The sequence below is a fragment of the Gekko japonicus genome, unplaced genomic scaffold (assembly GCF_001447785.1).
Source record: "Gekko japonicus isolate JY-2015 unplaced genomic scaffold, Gekko_japonicus_V1.1 scaffold1166, whole genome shotgun sequence".
In the NCBI taxonomy this organism is placed as follows: Eukaryota; Metazoa; Chordata; class Lepidosauria; order Squamata; family Gekkonidae; genus Gekko; species Gekko japonicus.
This window is the reverse complement of record NW_015161988.1, coordinates 369,578-389,972: the sequence shown is the minus strand read 5'-3', so window position 1 is coordinate 389,972 and position 20,395 is coordinate 369,578. Positions and strand designations below refer to the sequence as shown.

The 20,395-nt window shown below is 50.9% G+C and overlaps 1 protein-coding gene across 2 annotated transcripts in view; it reads right to left on the bottom strand.

The window, feature by feature from the left end:
- Window positions 1-7,916: 7,916 nt before the first annotated feature.
- The window catches only part of KCNAB2 (potassium channel, voltage gated subfamily A regulatory beta subunit 2), a 41,215-nt gene continuing 28,736 nt past the window's right edge, over window positions 7,917-20,395 (bottom strand). For both annotated transcript variants that reach the window (XM_015429819.1, XM_015429818.1), the window contains 6 exons: window positions 18,174-18,259; window positions 16,174-16,294; window positions 14,544-14,638; window positions 14,307-14,427; window positions 12,815-12,903; window positions 7,917-10,553 (listed from right to left, as the gene is read on the bottom strand). In XM_015429819.1, the coding sequence (XP_015285305.1) occupies window positions 10,464-10,553; window positions 12,815-12,903; window positions 14,307-14,427; window positions 14,544-14,638; window positions 16,174-16,294; window positions 18,174-18,259 (602 nt within the window). In that variant the 3' untranslated portion in view covers window positions 7,917-10,463. The remainder of the gene's footprint in view (window positions 10,554-12,814; window positions 12,904-14,306; window positions 14,428-14,543; window positions 14,639-16,173; window positions 16,295-18,173; window positions 18,260-20,395) is intronic.

The window sequence follows — 20,395 nt, the reverse complement described above, 5'->3', positions numbered from 1 at the left end:
GATTAGGAGCTCGGTTCTGGGGCTCACCGTGTCCATATCCAAAAGTGTTCTTCAAAAAAGAAAAAGGAAAAGGACAACCCCCCTCCCCCATTTCACGAACTTCTTTGAGAGGGGGCATTCCACTTCCTTGTATCGCTCTTTTTCCCCCCTTTCTTCCTTTTGCACTTTCTTATTGAAGACTTGAAGAGTTTGTTGACTGGGGTATGAAAGTTTTCACCCGGCCGTTGTCCTCTGTTCCGATCTACGTCTGGCTGAATTGGATGGGAGACCGGATGCGGGTGCCAGGAAGGTCGAAATGGACCCAAAGCTGAGTGGAGCGCCTCTCACTCGTGTCAGTTCTGCTTGTGCTTGGAGAAAGGGCACTCTTGCTTTTTGGGCACAGGTGAGGGCCAGGGTGGGTAAGCTGAGCGATGCCTTGATGAGGGGAAGGGGATTTGAGTGGGGTCTGCATCACCACCTGGATTCATCTCTTGGCCCAAGTTGGGATGCAGCCCTCGTTGACCGGTAAACTCCGCTGAGGTTCATGAAGCCGAATCCAGGATGAAACACTAGCCAGCCCAAGGTAAGCACTTCGAACTCCCCTTGATTGCAGGGGAAAGCGGCCCTCAGTCTGTTTGATTTTTACCCTGCCCTTCTTCCCTGGAACTTTGGGTGGCATATATGCCTCTCCCCTCCTCTGCTTATTGTCACAATATCCCTGCGAGGTAGACTAGGCTGAGAGAGTGCGATGGGCTCAAGGTCACCCACTGACCTTCATAGCTGAGTGGGTATTTGGACCCGGCCTTCTCCGGTCCTATTCTGCCGTGTGAACAGCTACACCACGCCGGTTCTCATGCGCTTAAAGCTCTTTCTCATTGAAGTCAATGTGCTTTCGGGGTGCTTAACAACAGAGCTGGAGACTTCAGAAGGGTAAGCGACGAGGTTTCTGCCCAGGGTGACAAGGGGCACGCACACACTCCAGATGTACCGTCACCCAGTCTGTCCCTTGATCTCTCTGCTGTGCATTGTTGCATGCCTTCGGGGGCCACTAGCTGAGGGTGTGAACTGATTACAGGCAGGCGATATTGTGGTTTTGCTGCCCGCGTCACGGTTATGGCTGCCCATGTCCATAGGCCAGTTGTCACTTGCTCTGGCCAGATCCCAGGTGATGCAAAGGGATGCGTGACCCAGCCCAGGGTCCTCCTGATCGGTCCATGCAACTCACTTGCGTGAAAGAGGCAGGGGGGGCTCGTGGAGAGACTTTCCAAAGTGAACCCACGAGTTCACGGGTGTGAAAATATCGAGCCAGAGTTGTTGATTTGTGTGGGTTATTCCCCCTCCCTACTTTCCTATCTTTCCCACTCCCTGAAAATTGCTGTTGCTCCTGAGCTGAATTTTAGAGGATGTTCCCTGGTTGCGTTAGTTCTCATCCCGCCTGTATGTACCCGATTTACCACAAGAGCTCACCTGTCCTCCCCCCCCGCCCCCCGTGGCCATGAAGCCACGTGGAAGACGGATGGCTCTCCCAAATTCTCCCCTCCCCAGTGTGGTTTAAGTGCTCAAATCCAAGAAACGGTTTTAAAATAAAACGGAGTCAGGGCTTTCCCTCTCTTCTTACGTGGGGAAGAGGATTCCCATTCTTGTGGCTGGGGTGCTCGCATTCAGACAGAGGCACCAACCCAACGGGTGAAGGATGCTGTCTGGAAATGCTTGTTTTTTCTAAAAAGCAACTTTTGAGCACCACAGTGGATGTCAAACGAAACTTCCTGGCTTCTCTAACTTTGGAGATTTTGCCTTCCCTAGACCAGGGCCTGGGTGGCCAGGGCAGGCTGTGGATCTGGTTTCCTGCTGCAAGAACAAGCGCTTTAAATCACAGAGGTCCCGTATGGCCACTAATCCGAAAGGAAGGGGTTCTTGCCGTAGCCACCTAGCAGGGCAATCCTATACAGAGTAACATCAGTCTAAACCTATGAATTCCAATGGGTGTTGACTGGCATAACACTGAATATTGTTTTCTGTTAGGATTGCCCAACTCTTGTCTTGTGAAATTCTTGGAGATTTGGGAGCGGTGCCTGGGGAAGGTGGCGTTTGGGGAAGGAGCTCACCAGCAGTATTATGCCACAGAGTCCACCCTCCAAGACTACCGGTTCCTGCAGGGGGAACTAACCTCTGTAGCCTACAGATCCGGGAGAACCTCAGGCCCCAGTTTTTAAAAAAAGGACCCCCCCCCCCCCCACACACACCCTGCAGTTTCCAGTTACTAGCATGGTTGCCTTCTGAGATTCAGCAACATTCATGGATCTGGGAGAAACAGAGGAAGTGTTCATTGGAAGAGGTCCGTTTGGCCCTGCCTCAATGCAGTTAGAGGGCACAGTTGACACAACCAGACAGTATGTTACTGGGCTGATAAAACTTTGTTCTCTCGGGTCTTGAAAAACCTGTAAACTCTGGATTCTGCTCATCGCCTGCCATTTTCTGACCCACTAACTCTCCCCTGCCAAATAGTCATGGTTTGTGCTCCTTAGCAGTGCCCTTATGGCCTTGCACAAAACGGTGGGTGGTTGATTTTCCAAGCCGGCCACCCACCCTCCCTCCCTCCCTGTTTCGAAGAAGAAGTGTTTGGGGAACACTCCTTTTACACTGGGAGCGTCCTGATTTGTGAGACAAACTGGATTTGTGAGGAGGACCTGGGCCGGTGGCAGAAAGAGGTGGAGGTTAAGGAAATTGTTCGAAGCTGCTTTGACATAAAACTCATTTTTTAAAAAAATTCCGGGGTAACCGACAAGCGGCACAGCAAAGCAATGGTCTTTTTCTAGACGGCTTTTCTGGCAAATTTATAACCTGCGCAAAACTGTGTTTCCTTTGTATTCTGTGACTGTTGAAAGGGTTTTTTTTTCTTCTTAAAACGTTTGTCTTGTTTTTTGTTTTTCGATTTTGTGTTTTAATAAATCATTTTGAAAAGGAATCCAAGGAGAGAGTGGCTCAGTTCTTCTCAGGGTTTCCGTCAGACTTCTAGCATCAAAAGGGGCAAGAAGGAAGAGGCTTTAATCTGGCCTGACGGGCAAATAAAGAAAAACAAGAGGTCTGTGGATGTCTTCGGCCTTTCTGACCCGCCCTGTGCCCCCCACTGAAACAGTTTCCCATAAAATCACAGACTCAGTCCCCTTATTACCAAATCCTGAGGTACAGACACCTTGCTCTGCCATCCAGCCTTCCACCTTCCGCTGACCTCACAAGAGCTTTCCTCTCCTTGCCCGTTCCTCACATCCCTTCAGAGGAACGTTTCTTTCTTCTTTCTTTTGCTGCCTGTATTCAATCCGTCACCAAGTTATATTCCTTCTCAACACAGACAGCATTTTGAAAATGTGCCTCTTTTCAGCCAAAACTCTGGGTCATGCCCCCGTCATCTCCAGACTGAACTATTGCCAGCCTCTTCCTCACTGGCCTTCCATTGCCACATCTCAGCATCCTCACCTCTATCCAGAACTCTGCTATCAAACTTGTTTGCCCAGTTCATTGCTGGTACTGAATCACGCCCCCCCCCGGATCCTGTCCCCTGCAGCATCTACCAATTTCTTATCTTTACCCACCACTCTGTGACCTTGTATGCCGCCATCCCATCATCTTTCCCTGCCTGTTTCAGTCCTCCTGCTCTTCTGAAGGTTTCCTGCTTCACTGGATTTGGCTCTCTGCTCTCCCCCCCGCCCTCCATGCCTGGCATTGTGTCACAGAACACCCACATGACTCCGCCTCTCGCTTCCTTGAAACCTCTCCTCAAAACCCATTCCCCCCCATAAAGCACAACCCCCTTTCCCCCCCATGAAGCACAACCCATCCTGACTTCCCCGAGGAGACTTAAAGCTTCAGCAAAATAAATACATGCAGCTGCTTCCTACTGAACCAGGCCCTTGGTCTATCATAGTCAGCATTGTCTACTCAGACTGGCAGCAGCTCTCCAGGGTCCCAGATGGAGCTCTTTCACGTCACCTTGTATTTGATCTTTTTGAACTGGAGATGCCGGGGATTGAACTTGGGACCTTCTGCATACCGAGCAGATGCTCTACCACTAATGCACGACCCCCTTCTGTGAGTCCTGTTGCTCCTTACAGAGTAACAGCACTTTATTCCAGCACAAGCTTGCATGGACGAGAGGCCAGTTTTCTAGATGCAAACAGAAGCGTATATAATTGGAACTGAACAGAGAGAGCAAGTCACTGGAGCGTTTTGCTACAGACCAATAAGGCTCGATTATTTTATTTGTTCATTCCGTAAATACAGACGCTGTCTTTATCGGTCCAAATCTTCATTCAGAAGCATGATTGATTGGGGCCAGCAGCCTTTGCCCTAGAAGGTTACGCGGTTAGCTCAGTACTCACAGTCATCTACGTCATCTCTAGAGAGGTGTTTAGAATATATATATATATGTGTGTGTGTGTATATACATACATACATACATATATATGAAGCATTTTTATTTACACACATGGAATCCAACAGAAAGACACCAGAACATTCACCGTGGCATATTGACAGATTTCCCCCCTGGCTGCAGCGGCATTTCTATGCTCGGTCGGCTCCCTGAATGTAATTGACAAAGCAGCTAACACAGGTGACAAGCAGGTAGTGGGGAGGGGGGAGAAAGTTTTTTTTGCAGGGGGGGGTTTCTACTGAATGCCTTTCAAGACGAGAAAGATATCCCTCAGCAAGAAGTCTGCTGTCCTCCAGTGTGCAAAGGGACCGTGCTGGGCTGTAGCAGGCTTATGACTAAGAGGGCAGTAACTGGTTTCCATGACTCATGTGTGTGTGTGTGTGTGTGTGAGTTGGCAGTTGTCTTCATTGTCCTGGGACTGCACTGTGGAACCCAAATTGGGGGAGGCTTTTGAGGCTGGAGACAGAGAACATTTTTGTTGTTGTTGTTGTTCTCGCTGGGAGCTTTGAAAGCAGTTTGGAAGAGGCACTGCTGCTTCCCACGTGTGGGTACAGGATTCTTCTACCCCTCTGGCTAAAGGGCAGCATATCCTGGTCTCAGTGGGGGCGCTAGTTCAGCACCTGCATAAATCTCTCCCACTGGAGGCGCTGCCACCAGGAAGACAGCAATAAGACCGGCTCATCTTTTAGAGCTACGCTTCACCAGACGCTGGCTGTTCTATCTCTCTAGGATGTTTTAAACCCCTCCTCCAAGTGACATACATGGTTCCCTTTCCCCATTTAATCCTCACATCAGCCCCGTGAAGTAAGTTAAGTTAGCTGACAATGTATAGCTGGCCCAAAGTCACCCAGTGAGCTTCCACAGCAGAGTGGGGATTTAAACCTGGGTCTCGCCCCCCCCCCCATCCTAGTCTGATACATCACACTGTGAGAAAATGTCAGACATATGGGTACGGCAGTGTTGAACAGTGTTGGCTAAGTAGTTTTGGACATAGGTAATTCAAGCGGTTAACTTGAGGTGGGTGTGTGGATTCTGCCGTAACATTTATTTTTTAAAAAACCAGGTGGTTCATATGCTATGAAACCAGAGCACGTCCTGCTTGCTGAAAAGAGCTGGTCTCACGGAATGAGTTTCATTAGGCTTGCCCTTGGAAAAACTACGGAAATCTTCAGGTATCCCTCGGCTATGATATTAACACTGGGAACTGAGTGTCGATGCGTAAGAGTTTACTTCTTAGATTCATGGCAAGGAGAGCTGCCCAAGAATGAAAGGGTGTCATGGAAACTGGAAGGGGAAGACGGCCAGCATGGTGTAGTGTTCAGAATGACAGACTAAGATCGGGAAGATCCAGGTCGAAATCCCCACTCTGCCGTAGAAGCTTGCTGAGTGAACTTGGGCCAGTCATGCACTCTTAGCCTAATCTACCTTCTACGGTTGTTGTGCGGATAAAGTGGAGAAGAGCATAACAATGTTAAGCCACTTTCGGGAGAAAAGAGGGATATCAATGAAGTGAACAAATAAGCGTCCGGCACCCCATCTTGATTTAAAAAGATCTTCACTGCACTATCACCGTTAATTGTAAATTATATAATGTATGTACGATACGTGTTTAATGTTTAAGAAGCTTTAATAAATTGATGTATGCACACAGTTTTTTCTCTCCCATTGGAATGAACGGCTACAGCACTGGTACTTAACCTTGGCTGGAGAATCACCCTTTGATTCTGGACATCTCAGGGCAGGGTCTCTGACTTGCACTTGCAGCTGTGCAAAACGGCACCGGCACAGCCGACTCTACCTAAATGGTGGGGAAATGAAGATGTGTGGGTTACTGCTGGGGTCCCAGAACAAAATGGTTGCCTTGCTAGGAGCAGGAACCTTTCCCCTTCCTTTATCACATCACCCCACTTTTCAAGGAGTGCAAGGCAAACCACCCCATTCTCTTTTTCATTTTACCCTCACAACAGTCTTGTGAAGTAGGCTAGACTGGGACAGAATGATGGTCCTGCTGTCACCCAGCGAGCTTCCTGACCAAGTGGGGGATTTGAAAGTGGGTCTCCCGGTTTCTCGGTCCCCTGCTCTCGCCAGCCATTACCCTCATTCTGTTGTAGTAGTTGCAGCTTACTACTATAGAACTACACGCGTGGGGTGGGGATCCATCTTCTTAGCACTCTGTGTGTATAGCGGGGAGGCACAAGGGCATTAATGGGTTGACAACAAGAAAGGTTGTTTGGTTTAGAAAGCCAAAAGCCTCTTGCAAGAGAGTTCCTTGGAAGGATGTGCAATTTGGTGCCACTTTTGCCTCTGGTCAATAGGTTAGGCAGGTTTTTGCATGTGTCCTTTCAATCCTGCTAAACCTGTTGAAGTAGAGACAACAAGAAAGATGGAAAAAAATTGCGTATCTACGTGATGGGACGTGATGCCTCCTTCAAAGTGCTCTTGAAAAGGACGGTCTGTCTGTCTGTCTCCAGCCTTGAATTATGACAAGGCGTTCCAGATCATCTTCCCTGTTTAGGAAGACTTGAGGGGGCCATTTCTCAGACATGGGCAGAGCATTCCTTGCTGCCCACTTGGTGAAAGGCAATCTTCCTTTGAGGGGCTGCTAAGGAAAAAATGAAGGGGCTATTCCTTTGGACCGGGGTGGTGGAGGGGTCGAAAGGTGTGTGTGTGCATTCAATGGAGGCCAACAGAACCTCCTCACTGGGAACCAATGCAAAGAGAAGGCGGGGAAGACACATACAAAAATAGTTCTCATCCACAACGACAAAAAACATTTCTAAAAAAATAACACTGGCCTCTGCGGCTCAGTCACCTTATTTACAGAAGCCACGAGGAACCTGCTTTGTACTCAGAACCGGCCCAGCGCTTCAAAAACGGCTCCCGAGTATCAGGATCAGGCCGCCGGGTTCTGCCCCCTCGAGGGGCTGCAGCCGGCGGCTGCACTGTGATTGTCCTCCAAAAGGAAAACAAGGAAAATGGACAAGACAAACCAACCCTACAGAAACAGCCAAGGACACAGCATCGGGCACTTGCTTCGGGACTCGGCCACTGGTTTGACACACTGCGAGTAAGCACGTGAAGAAACCCTCAGAAAGAACGGGAGGCCAGTGGCAGGGCTGGGGTGTGCGCATGTGAATTCAGGGAGAGGACAATGAGAGAGAACTAAGACTTGGGGCAAACTGCATACGACACTGTACGTTCCTTGCATGGAGATCCTGGGCATTTTTCAAAACCCAATTGTCAAGTTCCTGGGGTCCCAATTCAAATCAGGTCCATGGCACAAAGGGAGAGGGGGCTTACACCCCCCACACCCACATATCCAACCTGATATGCCCCCAGAAAGCTGCTATTTGCCCCTATGAGCTATATTAGTATGCCTATGTTGTCCTGTCCCCCCCCACGAGCCAAGAGTGCCTTCCTGGGACTGTTTCAGGGAAGGAAAATGGTGTTGAGAGGAAGGCTTAACACCCCCCCCCCCCAACGCTGCAGTCCTGAAATGTGATCTGACCCGTCCCCTACGTCTGGGGATTGAAATTTTAAAAAATGTTGGATGCCCTGGATAAGGAACTCTGAGAATCTTGTCTGATTTGCCTGTTGGTTGACCATCCAACTCACACCTTTACACTCGCATGAAGAAGTGGCCATTCTATAAAGGGCCCACCGACACGATGGCAACGGGGGGAGGAATAAAACAAGGGATGCCCACGACTGTCAGGGGAGGTAAACACAAATTGCTCAGAAAGCGCAATGCCCATAGCAATGGCAAGAAAGGTGGCAAGGCTCTTTTCATTCACGGGTGGAATCAGAGCATCGCAGGGAATACAAAACTCACCCCTGCTAATAATGGAACCATGGTTTGCGAGGGAGTTTAAAAAACTGATTGAGAGAGGTATCGTTTCCCATGGTGCATTGCTTTTGCCATCTTAGGTCAAACAGATCTGGCAGGTTTTGTGAAACAAAAGCCTGCTAAACTGGTTTGTTTCTTTTAAGCAGAAGAGGAAGGAGGAGGACCTCGGTGCCGGTCACAAGCGGCACTCCCTTGTTCGCTCTGCCTCTGAAAAACCGATGGTGAAGCCGGCAGTCTGCAGAAGCCCTTGCATGGGATTGTGGGTGGCTTTGCACGTCCGCGTTCAGACCTGCTGAAGACTTTGGAGGTGCGCCATTTAAAAAGCATTTACGTGAGAAAGTGGGCAAACGCAAGTCTGTGGAGCACAGTTCTCAGGGCAAGCCTGGGTTTGCTGCCGCATGGTGTGTCGGCCGGGCCCTAGAAGTGCAATTGCTAGGGAGGCTGGGCTGGGAGACAGGCGGAAAGGCATGAAATCTGCGGCGACGAGGAGTGCAGGCATCCTCTTACTTTTCAGGCTGCCAAAAACAAAGGGATCGGGGCTCCCTTCCCCATTCGTTATTACTTGCAATAGTTTGGTTGCTACAAGTCAACACACGCGCACACACACACACGCTGGACAAGATGCAACACTTCAGACCAGAACTAATTTCAGGGTGGGGTTGAATTCCTCCCTTCCCAGAGGAAAGTCCTGTCTGGTTTCCAACTAAGGCACGTTCCATGCGATACCTGCTCCGGGAGAGGAGCTGCCTGGCTTTCCGCGATGGCTCCCTCTGCAGCTTCAACGCTACCTCGAGCGAGACAGACACGATGCAGGCGGACGGCCTGCTCCCTTCCCACCCCGGTGTGGCTCTCCCTGGGGCCTGGGCATGTCTGACTGAACTGATGTGGCTCTTTCCTCAGAGAACGGCCTGAACAGAAGCCTCTGAGGATGTCGCTACAGTCATCTCACCACTCGGCTGGCGCCAAGGCTTCAGTGGGGGAGAGGGAGGGCATCTCTCTCGAGCCTTAGACTGAACGCGTGGGGGAAGGTCTGGCTTCAAAGGACACTGGTCCTGGCTCTTGAGCCCGTCTCAAAAGCACAGGCCGTGGAGTGATTTGTGGGGGACGTGAACTGGACAGGACCAAGGGGGCTCAGGAAAAGGCGGGTGGCGGGGGGGCCTGTCCTGGCAGAGGGGGTTGGGGACCAAGGGTGGGCTGCTGAGTGGCACCCTCCCCAGCCAGCCAGCCACACTCAGGTCTGTACCCTCGGCCTGTCCGATCTCTCCATCTCAGCTCCACCGCTGGCCTTCTGCTTCAGCACCCGTCTGGCTGAGGAAGACAGCACTCTGCCACGGCAGCGGTCAAGCACACGCCGGGTCCACTTGGTTGCTGTGCCCGGCCCCAACAGAAGGCCAGGCTTAGGCACTAGATAAAGCACAAACTGTTTTGCTCAGGGATCGATAGGCTGCCCCGTGGCGCAGTCCGTGGGAACTTTGTGGATCGCAACTTCCCACGGCTACTCACCAGCGGTCTTGGCTGATTCACTTTGACTCCATCTCAGTGATAAAAACAAAATTGGAATCAAAGAAGAGGGACAGGGTTGCGGAGGAGGTGTGCCGTCACCCCCCAGAAACTGTTTCTAGCATGCTTGGAAGGCCACCCAAGGCGCGTACGTTCCTTGGAGGTCTTCTAGTCAGACTGCTGGGGCATGAATGTTTTACTTGACCATTGCTTTAAGTCTGCCCAGCTGAAAATAAAATAAAAATAAAGTAGGAAGGAACTGGGTCTGACTAGTCAAACTGCAGGAAGAAAGCGCTTGGTGCCTTAAACCCTGCAACATCCTCTCTCTGTGTGTGCGCATCTTTGTTGGATGAAAAGAGCAGCCAAGGGGGGGGGGGAGAAAGAGAGAGAGAGAGAGAAAGCAAGAAAGAGAGAAAGATCAGAGTTGTTTTTCCTTTCAAAAGGAAGCTGGGCTCAACTTCAAGTCCCTTCATGGCCTTTCCCCACCTGCGTTTCTTGCATTAAAAAATATTAGAAGTTAAGTTGAAGAAGCCTATGGTTGTCTCATGTGACGTTTCGAAAACGGTTTCGCTGGACCGTCTTGGGGCTTGCTGTAGTTTCTTGGACGCGAACCGTACTCTTCACTCGGCTTCGATAAAGCTTTAAGCAAGCAAACGGGAGAGGCGAGGAGTTTGGGAGGAAAAAGTCCAGGTGGACGGGATTCCCCGATTATGATCGGTAGTCCTTTTTGCTGTAGGGTTTATTGCCCAAAATACTGTCGATCTCGTGGATAATGGAAGAGGACAGTTTGGGAAGAACCTGTTGGGTGGAGACAAAAAAAGAAGAAGAGAAAACCGAGTTGGGTGGCTTTGCTGTTTCGGTGGATCTTTGCTAAAGACTACTACAGCCTCCCCCGGTTGCCGCACACACGGCTGTTTTACTGTAAACAGCTTCCTTGCTATCGAGCAGCTGGCACAGCCAACCTGCCCAGTAGCGCTTCCGTGGTGCTAAGAAGTCTGGCCAACCCTTGGTAGGGCTGCCAGGTCCCCACGAGGGGTGGAGGTCTGCCCACTCAAAGGGCCCCCGATCCGTCGGCCCAGATCCGGCTGGCAGGGGGAACCCGCCCCCAAAGTCCCCAAATCCAGCTGACGTGCCCAGCATGATGATGTCACCCGGAGATGACGTCATCGCGCTGGGCACGTCACTGGGGGGACGCTCTGGCATTCGACTTGAAAACTCTATGGTATCATAGAGTTTTCAAGCTGAATGCTAGAGCGTCCACCGGCCATATGCACTTTGGGGGCGGGGTTCCGGACTGGGACCAACCCCCCCTCATGCCAAAGAGGTAAGGGACCTGGCAACCTTAACCCTTGGGTGAAGGAGAAGTGTGAGTGAGATAAACATTTTCCATGAAACTTCCTTTCATGTAAAGGATCTCTGCCTGGAACTCTCTGTTTGTTCACCGCAGGATCCAGAACCCGCTGACCCAGAGGCCTCCCCTGAGGTCTGACCAGCCTGGGACCAGGAGCCTCATAGCGGCAGTCGCCGTTCTTATTTATTTGTTTGTTTTATTGGCTTTCTAGTCTGCCCTCCCCCTGCTCAGCAGCGCTGAGGGTGGATTACAACAGTAATGATAAACAATGATACAATTAATGAAAGCTACAGCAAACAAGATGGCGATCAAACACAATTGATAGATCTCTGAGAACTATCTGTATGGGTGCTCCGTGTAAAACAAATCCTGAGCTAAGGGGCTAGCCGCGACAAGTAGTTCGCACTAGGCGGAGCAGGGGAGGCTGAGGTCGTAGACACCCACCGCCTCAACCGTAGGCCTGGCAGAACATCTCCATTTGGCAGACCCTGTGGAGCTGGAGGAAGTCCCACAGGGCCCTGATCTCCCTTGGGAGAGCGTTCCCCCAGGCCGGATCCGGATCCAAAAAGGCTCTGGTTGAGGCTAAGCGAACGTCCTTTGGGCTGGGGACCACCAGCAGACGTTGACCTGCAGAGCGTAGAGCTCTTCGAGGGACATACTGGGAGAGACGATCATGTAGATATGTGGGTTCCAGACCGCACAGGGCTTTAAAGGTTAACACCATAACCTGGAACTTGACCCAGTATTCCGTTGGAAGCCAACGCAGCCGATGGTGCACTGGTTGTACATGTGCTGTTTGAGGGGTCCTGGTAAGGACACGCACCGCTGCGTTTTGAACCAACTGAAGTCTCTGGGTCAATTTCAAGGGCAACCCCAGCTTCCTGCTACAGTCATGAACAGGTGTTTAGAACCGGTGTGTAGAATCAGTGAAATAGCTGGAGCTAAAGATTGGTCTTGAGGGATAACCTGGTGTGGACTCATGAGCACAGGAAGCTGCCTTAGACTGAATCAGACCCTGGGTCCATCAAGGTCAGAATGGTCTCCTCATACTGGCAGCGGCTCTTTGTGATCTCAGGCAGCAGTCTTTCCCATCACCTGCTCCCCCTGGTCCTTTTCACTGGAGATGCCGGGACTCAGGGCTCTTTTTGTAGAAAAAGCCCAGCAGGAACTCATTAGCATAATAGGCCACACCCCTGACAGCACAGCTCATTAGCACATTAGGCCGCACCCCCACGTTACCAGAAGTGTGGTCATCCAGCCACACCCACCTTTTGCTTGTTATTCTGTTGACCTTGTTTGTTGTCAAAACCCAGGGCCTTTTTTGTAGCAGGAACTCCTTTGCATGTTAGGCCACACACCCCTAATGTAGCCAATCCTAATGAGTTTCTGCTGTTGGGTGTGGCCTGCTATGCTAATGAGTTCCTGCTGGGTGTGGCCAACTTGGGAGCCAGCCGGAACTCCGTTCCTGTGCGTTCCTGCCCCAAAATAGCCCTGCCGGGGATCAATCCTGGGACCTTCTGCATGCCAAGCAGACGCTCTGCCGCTGAGCCACGGCCCCTCCCTTGCTTATCTCCTTGAGCCTCCCTTTGTATACCTCAAACAAGTACCCTCCCTAGGTTCCCTGCCCTGCACAAGGCAGGGGAAATTCTTGTGTCTTTATCTTGTGTGGCCAGCAGTGTGTGTGTGTGTGTAGGCTTACAGGACTCACCTGTATTGCTCCAATATTCTCCATTAGCTGGTCTGCATTGGAAGCCCCCAGCAGAACTGAGCTGACCCCTTCGTTCCTCAAACACCAGGCTGAGAGGGAAATCAAAGTAATTATTTGGACGGATTGTTTCAGCTGGGTCGCTGGCTCAGTCTACAGCAGCAGAAGAACATGCAAGTCCAGTAGGAAGGACCTTAAAGATCAACTACAGTTTGCCCGATTTTGTGAGTCAGAGTTCAGTTTGTCAGATACTCTGGTAGAGACAGCGCCAAAGTGCAACGTCTTTCCTCAAAGGAAAAGGTGTTTTTCATTCGGAGGAAAGGCAACCAAACTGGGGGCAGGGCAGAGGGCATACATGCACACGAGGGGCACACATGCACACATCTTCCCCTCTTGCATGCAACACAGCAGGACTCGGGGGAACTGACTGTCAATTTGGGACCAGCTACTTTTTTCTACTTCACAGAATAGCTAATTTACTTTAATTTACAAAATTTGCTGCCACAAAACAAGATGATAGCCACTAGCTTAAAGGGCTTTTTTAAAAAGGGGGTAGTCACATTCACAGAGGAAAGACCCATCAGCCCCCGTCAGCCAGGAAAACCAGCAAACTACCACGTACCACAGCGGCGGGGGGGGGGGGGGCACACAAGACACAGGAGGGCCGTTGCTTTTGGGCCTCGTTACCAAACCTCCGAGAAGTGTCTGACTGGCCTCCTTTGCAAATTGCAGATCAGACCATTTAATTTGTTTGGAATATTTACAGGTCTGGTTCCCCTTTCGGCCCAATCGACTCAGGCCTGAGGCAGAGAATGCTGCACTTATAAAGAACAGACATGCTTTAAAAAATGCAGCAGAAGCAGCAACTGAAGCCAGTTCAGGGAAAACGTTTTGAAACCTGGTGGCGGAAAGTGCCCTCAAGTCGCGGCCGACTTACGGAGACCCTGTAGGGTTTTCAAGGCAAGCGACGTTCAAAGGTGCCTGCCGCGGCATACTGACTCTGGACTTCCCTGGCGATCTCCCACCCAAGTACAAACCACGGCCAACTCTGCTCAGCTTCAAAGACCTGCTTGCACAGGGCTGGCCTTGGGCCAGGATTTTTTTTAATTCAGGGGGCCTCTAAATAAGTCAGGGGGCGCCCTGGAACACCCCCCCTGAGCGAGCAGCCCTGCTCCTGCCCTCCCCTGCAGCCAGCCAGGTGGCAGGGGGGCTGGATGGGGAGTCAGGGGGCCTTGGCGGTAAGCTGGGGGGCGCCAGGCCCCGAGAGGCCCCGCTGTAGCTACGGGCCCTGCCTTAGGCCCTTAAAAGCTCCCGAATGCCCTCTTAAATAACAGCTTCCCAGCCTCGTCCGGAAGCCCTCAGACTAGATGCGTCTTGGCCCTGCAACGTGATTCTTGCATCGTCAAGGGGCAGCCGGGGAGGGACCTTTCCTCCCAGGATAAATCCTGGCGTGGTGCTGAGCGCACCCCTGAGGTGGGGAGCAGATTCCGCTTACCGATGGCAAGCTGGGGCAGGGTGCAGCCCAGGCGCTCCGCGATGGCTTGCAGTTCCTTCAGCTTGGCTTGCTGCCGTCTCCCTTCTTCACTCAGGATTTTGTCTTTCAGCCACTGATACCCCTGGGGAGATAGGGGAAGGGGTTAGACCTGCAACGGAGGGCGGGGATGGGGCTCGTGGGAGGCAGGGCTTGGCCACACAGCCAGTGGCCAGCAGGTCGAGAGAAACAGCTACTCACTTTGAGAGAGGCTCGCGAGTAGGGCGGGATCCCACCGTCGTATTTCCCCGAGACGATGCCGCATGCTAATGGGGACCATGTCATGGCACCCACTCCTGACGACCGAAAGGGAGAGAGAAGATGATGAAGAAGAAGAAGAAGGAAAAGAAACTGGATTTATACCCCACCCTTCACTACCTGAAGGAGTCTCAGAGCAGCTTACAACCTCCTTTCCCTTCCCCTCCCCACAACAGACACCCTGAGAGGTAGTTGGGGCTGACGGAGCTCTTCTGAGAACTGCTCGTAAGAGAAGAGCTCTGAAAGAACTTGTAACTGACCCAAGATCATGCCAGCAGGTGCATGTGGAGGAGTGGGAAATCAAACCTGGTTCTCTCAGATTCGAGACTGCGCTCCTAACCACTACACCAAACTGGGCACAGAGAATCTGGCCATAGCAAGATAATGGCAGGGATTGAGCATGTGTGCATACATGTACGCTCTGATCAGAATCAGGCCTCCGTGTGCCTGATAACAGCATTAAGGACAAACAGGGCTATTTTTGGGCAGGAACGCACAGGAACGGAGTTCCGGCTGGCTCCTGAGTTGGCCACGCCCAGCAGGAACTCATTAGCATAACAGGCCACGCCCAACAGCAGACACTCATTAGGATTGGCTGCATTAGAGATGTGTGGCCTAAAATGCAAAGGAGTTCCTGCTACAAAAAAAGCCCTGGGTTTTTACAACAAACAAGGTAAACAGAATAAGGAGCAAAAGGTGGGTGTGGCTGGATGACCTCACTTCTGGTAACATGGGGTTGTGGCCTAATATGCTAATGGATTTCTGCTGTTGGGTGTGGCCTATTATGCTAATGAGTTCCTGCTGGGCTTTTTCTACAAAAAAACCCCTGAGGACAAAACAAAAAACCTCAAGCGCTGCAGTCGCAGAATTCTCGTAATCTTGTCCCGTTTGGCATTTAGTGTGGAGCATGCCTTAGAATCACAGAATCATAGAGTACACAGAGTTGAATGGGAGAGCTAATTTTAAACTTTACCTAGCCTCTGTTTGAAAACCTCCAAAGGAGAGCCCACCACCTCCCAAGGAAGCCTGTTCCACTGAGGAACTGCTCTGTCAGGAAGTTCTTCCTAGTGCTTATCAGTGGTTATCATATCACCTCTCAGTCATCTCCTCTCCGGGCTAAACATACCTAGCTCCTTCAACCCCCTCCTCATAGGACTTGGGTTTCCAGAACCCTCGCCATCTTCATTGCCCTCCTCTGGACACGTTCCCGCTTGTCTATATTCTCCTTAAATTGTGGTGCCTAAAACTGAACACAGTACTCTAGGTGAGGTCTAACCAGAGCAGAGTAAAGCGATACCATCACTTCACATGATCCGGACACTATACTTCTGTTGACACAGCCCAAAATTGCATTTGCCTTTTTAGCTGCTGCATCACACTGCTGACTCATGCCTTACTCTTTCTAAGATGAAGTGTTCATGCAAAAGAAAGGAACTCTCCTGGGAAAGGCAAGTAGCCTCTTTGACATTGCAACATCCACCTACCACCTGCTCCCTTCTCCCCAGCCCCATGAGAAGGCAGCCGTATTTGGTGAGTGACGCGACCGTGCCGGGAGCTGTATGCGAGCGCTTACCAATCTTGTGGAAAAGCTCTGGCAGCTGCACCTCTACCTTCTCCCTCTGGAACATGTGGTACTCAGCCTGCTCACAGATGGGCGGGATGAGGTTAAATTGCCGGGCCACTGAATAAGCTTCCTGGGGAGACAAATGTCGCAAATCCATCGGGAGCTGTTTTAGGTTCTTAATTTATTTCCGATTGCGATTTCTGGTTGCTGTGATGCACGATAACCATTTTGGGTGCCCAGTAATATGAAATAAACATCTAGCTTTTTTATTTTTAGCTTTTCCCCCCTGCCTTGATCTGCGTGGCCCAGACGAGCCTGATCTCATCAGACCTTGGAAGCTCAGCAGAGTCAGCCCTGGTTAGTACCTGGATGGGAGACCACCAAGGGAGTCCAGGGTCGCTCTGCAGAGGCAGGCCAAAGCAAAGCACCTCTGCTCCTCTCTTGCCTTGGAAACTGCATGGTTGGGGTCGTCACGAGTGGGTTGCCACTTGACAGCACACAATTATTTATTACTATTCCGTTTAGTACAGTTTCAGAGGGCTGCTGTGTTGGCTGGCGGCAGAACCGCTAGATCCGAGTCCAGTAACACCTGAGAGAACAAGATTTGGTGGTGGTGGTGGGGTGAGAACTTTCGAGAGCAAAGTATCTGACGAAGGGAGCTTCGACTCTCAACAGCTCTTAAAGGTAAAGGTTTCCCTTGCTCGAAAGCCAGTCGAATCCAATTCTAGGGATGCGGTGCTCATCTCCGTTCCCAAGCCGAAGAGCCAGCGCTGTCCGAAGACGTTTCCGTGGTCATGTGGCCGGCATGACTAGTCGACGAGGTGCACGGAATGCTGTTACCTTCCCACCTAAGCGGTACCTATTTATCTACTTGCAATTTCTTGCTTTCGAACTGCTAGGTTGGGCAGGAGCTGGGGCCAGAGATGGGAGCTCACTCTGTCACGTGGCACTCGGGTCTCGAACTGCCGAACTACAGACCTTCTGGTCTGCAGCTCAGCATCTTAACCACTTGAGCCACCACGGCCATCAAAAGCTCTTACCCCCCCCTCCAAATCTTGTTCTCTATGGTGCCAATGGACTCGAATCTACCTGTTCAGTTTAGCATAATGTTAATATTTAACAGTTAATGCTGACAAATCCACAAATGACCATCAAAACTGTACTCCTGAGGTCTGCGGAGGCTAAGATCATCTGCTTGAAAGCCAGTGGACAATCTGGGCTTGAATATGTCTGTTATACTTTGTACTAAGAGAACTGTGAGATTTGATTTGTTCTTCTATCATGGGCATAAATATTTTCTCCTCCTCCTATCTGTGTATGTAGATATCATAAACTCATTCAACAGGCACATAGCCTAATATGTCTGTTATACTTTGTACTAAGAAAATTGTGAGATTTGATTTGTTCTTCTATCATGTGCATAAATATTTTCTCCTCCTCCTATTTGTGTATGTAGATATCATAAACTCATTCAACAGGCACATAGCCTTCTGATTTGACTGTATAAGGTGCTTCCTGAAAGGTCAGAGATGAAGTTTTGGTCAGATAGACTCCGTCTTGGTTTGTCCACTTACCTTAGGCTATGGGAACCAATACGCCTGGGAGGTCTCCCGCCTAGTGGGTTCCCAGAGCAGTTTCCCCTCTTTGCCCCCCTTCCTGCCCACTCCAAGCTGCTGTTCTCAGAATGAGGCGAGCTCGCACCATACTCAAAGGCTATTTTCTCATCCCCCGCCCCCCGGGAACTCACCTGTGCCATGCCAGCCCTCCTCCGAATTAAGGTAAAAGACCCCTGCAAGTACCACATGGGGATTTGACCACTGTGGTCTGCTTGCAGTGCTAAGAAGTGTTCGCCTCCAGCCCCCTGAACAGACAGGTGGAGAGAGAGCAGTGCCGGCCTTGCCAAAGGCCCAGGCCCAGCGTTGGCAGCCAGGAGCACTTCCTCCCAAAAGTCGGTGCACGCACGGGAGACAAGGAGGAAACTGTCGCCTGCGGCCCATTTCCGGCCGTACCATAATCTCCATCGAGCTCCAGCGTGATGTCCCCCAGTACATGGCCATTCCCTGGTTGATGACGTGGGTCATCGCTCGGACCGTCTCTGTTAAAAACGAGCAAGAGAGAGAGAGAGGGATAACGAGGAGAGGCATGAGAACTGAGCGCAACCACATCTGTACCGTCCTGTTGAACCAAGGCCACAACACCAAAAACCAGCGTGACGTCCCCCAGTACATGGCCATTCCCTGGTTGATGACGTGGGTCATAGCTCGGACTGTCTCTGTTAAAAACGAGCAAGAGAGAGAGAGAGAGATAACGAGGAGAGGCATGAGAAACTGAGCGCAACCATAGCTGTACCGTCCTGTTGAATCAAGGCCACAACAGCAAAAAGGGGAAGCAGAACCGGGGGGAGGGGGGCTTTCACTACTCAGACATCTTGCAAGCAGCGTCAACGGAGGCCTCGCAAAAGGTTGGAGGAGGGAGCTCGGAACAGCAACTGACGCAACGGAGAAACCGGGCTCTATTCCCCTCTCCCTCCCCAGGCCAGCGGTTTATTTCTCGTAGGTGGGCAATCCCCCTTTCCAAAACGGTGAGAAGGAAAGAAACTAGCAAACCAAAGAAATAAATGAAAGAGAGATGGGTGAGGGACTTCATGGCTGGATGGCGGATGAGGAGACGCTACGGGAAGGAGAGGAAGCGTGTCAGGAGGGGAGGGGCAGCTGCCTGGCTAGGCCGGACCGGCGGCCATCTTGAGGGGCACGTCGGCCCAGCAAACAGCACACAGGGGTCCGTGAGAGAGAGCTGATGTACCCTTTATCAGCCCAACTGGGACAACCTGGTCCTGCCTCGCTAGTTCTGCCTTTGAGTCTTGTTCGCTATCAGCCACCATTCCAAACTTGTGCTTTGGTTTCTCAGGATCGGTTATGCCAGTGGTAACCATAATCTCCCCATGCGATATTCTATAGGTCAACTTCATGCTGTATGGAGGGGGAAAACGGGCTTCCTCCTGGCATCTCCTAAGAACATAAGAAGAGTCTCGCTGGATCAGACCAAGAGTTCACCTATGGCTTCAGCAGTAGCCAGCCAGATGCCCACCACAGGGCATGGAGCAAGTTGCATTCCCGAGCCTGAATACTGCTAAACAGGGTGTCCGCATTCAGGGCATCTGTTTGTCCTGCCTAGAAGGTATTACACGTATAACCCTAATAACCCTAAGCTCTCCTCCTTGCTTTTCGTGGCTGGCACACAAACACCTTCCACAGGTAGACACTGCGAGTTCCTGGGGGCACCTGGTACAAAAAAGTTGCCTACCGCTGCCCTTGGTAGTCCTCCCACCCTTGGCACACTGAAGCCAGAGCTGCAAAGAGCTACCTTTGGCAAGTGAGTTTTGCCTGCAGGTGAAGGGGCTGACATGCTTGCGTAAATACGAAAGGGATCGGCTTCCCTTTGTAATCTTTGACAACGACTAACCAGAAACGGCTAAAATGATTCACTGTCAACCAGTTACAGAATGTTAGCTAATTAACCGCCTAACTTTTGTCAACTGTATTCAAAGAGAAATATGATTTTGAAATGCAAACGGGACCCCCCCTCTTTTTGCTTTTGTTAAGTCTTAGGACAACTTGTAGCTGATCTTGCTGCGTTTCTGAGTTTTATGACTTTTTCGGGAATGCAGTTGGATAATTTGATTTATTTATTTATTTCTGTTGATTTACATTCCGCCCTCCCCGCGAGCAGGGTCAGGGTGGATCACAAGCAGATTTGATCCACTGGCTCATTTAGATAGTTATTGATCGTTAGAAGCCAGCCTGGGAACATGTATTCTTATCGAAGCAGGATATATAAACTTTCAAATATACCGAGTGTCACGTTTCTTTGTTCAGATAGTGAAGGGAGTGTGTGCGAGAGCATAAATAAGCAGGAATCGTGTTGTATGTTTAGCCTGGGAAAGAGAAGGCTTAGAGGGGACATGATTGCAGTCTTCAAGTATTTGAAGGGCTGTCATGTAGAAGATGGAGCAGATCTATTCTCTCTTGCTCCGGAATGCAAGATTAGATCTAATGGGTGGAAATTACAAGGGAGTCGTTACCGGCTAAATATCAGGAGAAACTTCCTAACTGTAAGAGTGGTTGAGCAGTGGAACAGTCTGCCTCGGGAGGTGGTGGATGCTCCTTCGCTGGACGTTTTCAAGCGGAGGCTGGACGACCATCTTTTGGGTATGTTGCAGGGCCAGGGCTAT